At 36.8% G+C, this 2,038-nt stretch overlaps 1 protein-coding gene across 1 annotated transcript; it reads left to right on the forward strand.

Annotated features, from left to right (window-relative positions):
- Positions 1-832: 832 nt before the first annotated feature.
- LOC102877689 (olfactory receptor 150-like) lies at positions 833-1,777 on the forward strand. The gene has a single exon (XM_006892834.1). The coding sequence runs from the start codon at positions 833-835 to the stop codon at positions 1,775-1,777; it is 945 nt and encodes a 314-aa protein (XP_006892896.1).
- The last annotated feature ends 261 nt before the right edge of the window (positions 1,778-2,038 follow it).

Genomic DNA, 2,038 nt, shown 5'->3' on the forward strand with positions numbered 1-2,038 from the left:
AAGGGGGGGAGGATATTCTCCTGTGTAATTTATTGTCTCTGAAAACCCACCAGAGAGTTAGCTATGAGTCAATTTCAACTCTATGACATATAACAACAACAAGGATCCTAACTACTTACTATTGTAAAACAATTTTGCTACTATTTGTTCTGGAGTTCCTGCATAGCACTAGCAGTAAAATGCCTCAAAAGAAATTTTTGGTCATCTAATTCCAAAATATGAACAACTGAAAACCTAGTGGAGCACAAAGCTACCCTGACACACGTAGAATTTAGAGGAATCAGAATAGCAGAGCTTGCATTACCAGTGTTTGTTGTGTTGGAGAAAGAATAACAGAAAGCTTGGAAAATGCTTTATTATTATTGTTATCAAGTACTAATGATTTGATTTTCAACTCACTTTCATCACACTCTATTGTTATTAGGTGCTGTCAAGTTGAGTAGAACTCATATCAACCCTATGAACTCATGACTGCTACGTAGGTTTAAACTGTAAACTTTTGGTCGCAAGAGGAGTTTTTTAATCATTGTGTCACCAAGATTCATAATTCTCAAGTCTATTATCCAAACAATTATTTTGGTGTTTGAGGGCTGGGTAGTACTAATACGTACTGCCATAAAATAAAGTCAAAAGAAATTATTATCTCTCCATCTAAAGTTTATTTGCATGACCCATAATACAGGAATAGCAGAATCTTTAACTTCATATGTAAAACAACAATATGGAGAGAGAACTGGAGATTTTTAAATGATAGATTTGCTTCTGCTTCACATTGCATAAATAAAGACCTACTTCAATTTTTTTTCTTCTTTCATAAAGTTCCCAGAAGAAAATGGCTGCAGGAAATTATACCACATTGTCTGAGTTTATTCTTGCTGGGCTAACATATAAACCAGAACTCCAGCTGCCTCTGTTTCTTGTCTTCCTGGGAATCTATACGGTCACAGTGGTGGGGAACTTGGGCATGGTCATATTGATTGGACTCAGTTCTAACCTGCACACCCCTATGTACTACTTCCTCAGCAGTTTATCCTTCATTGATCTCTGCCATTCCACTGTCATCACCCCTAAAATGCTGGTGAACTTTGTGACAGAGAAGAACATCATCTCCTACCCTGAATGCATGACTCAGCTCTACTTCTTCCTTATTTTTGTTATATCAGAATGTCACATGTTAGCTGTCATGGCATATGATTGCTTTGTTGCCATTTGCAACCCATTGCTTTATAATGTCACCATGTCTTATCAGGTCTACTCCTGGTTGATAGTCATGGTTTATATGATGGGTTTTATTGGTGCCACAGCTCATACAGTTTGTATGCTAAGAGTGGTTATTAGCAAGGTTAAAATAATCAATCATTATTTCTGTGATCTTTTTCCACTACTGGAGCTCTCCTGCTCCAGTACATATATCAATGAAGTGACAGTTTTATGCTTCAGTGCATTTAATATTGTTGTGCCAGCTCTCACCATCCTTGGCTCCTATGTCTTCATAATTGTCAGTATCTTGAAAATCCGCTCAGTTGAGGGCAGGTCTAAAGCCTTCAGTACATGCAGCTCCCACATCACGGCCGTTTCTATTTTCTTTGGTTCTGCAGCATTCATGTACCTGCAGCTATCATCAGTCAGTTCCACAGATCAGGGTAAAGTGTCTTCTGTGTTTTACACCATTATTGTTCCAATGCTTAACCCTCTGATCTATAGCTTGAGGAATAAGGATGTCAAAGTTGCTCTAAATAAAATCCTTGGGGAAAAAACCCAAACTCCTTTGTTTTAGCAAATATTTATAATTCATAGATAAAACTCAGTAAGGAAAGAGTCTAGAAATAGCAACATTCATAGAGTAGCAGTAAGATTATTGGAAACATTTTATGTTTGAAAACAATAAAGATAGGATGGATTTTATTGTGATTTATTGAGGGTGGTCACATGGAGAGCAGCATCAAATCTAGGAAGTCTTAAATATCATCTGAGATAACCCCTATTATTTCTATTTTTTTTTAAATTGAAAGGTCTTCAAGTGGGGAGACGTTGAGAT

Source organism: Elephantulus edwardii, unplaced genomic scaffold (assembly GCF_000299155.1).
Source record: "Elephantulus edwardii isolate Elephantulus edwardi_28Jun2011 unplaced genomic scaffold, EleEdw1.0 scaffold00120, whole genome shotgun sequence".
Lineage (NCBI taxonomy): Eukaryota > Metazoa > Chordata > Mammalia > Macroscelidea > Macroscelididae > Elephantulus > Elephantulus edwardii.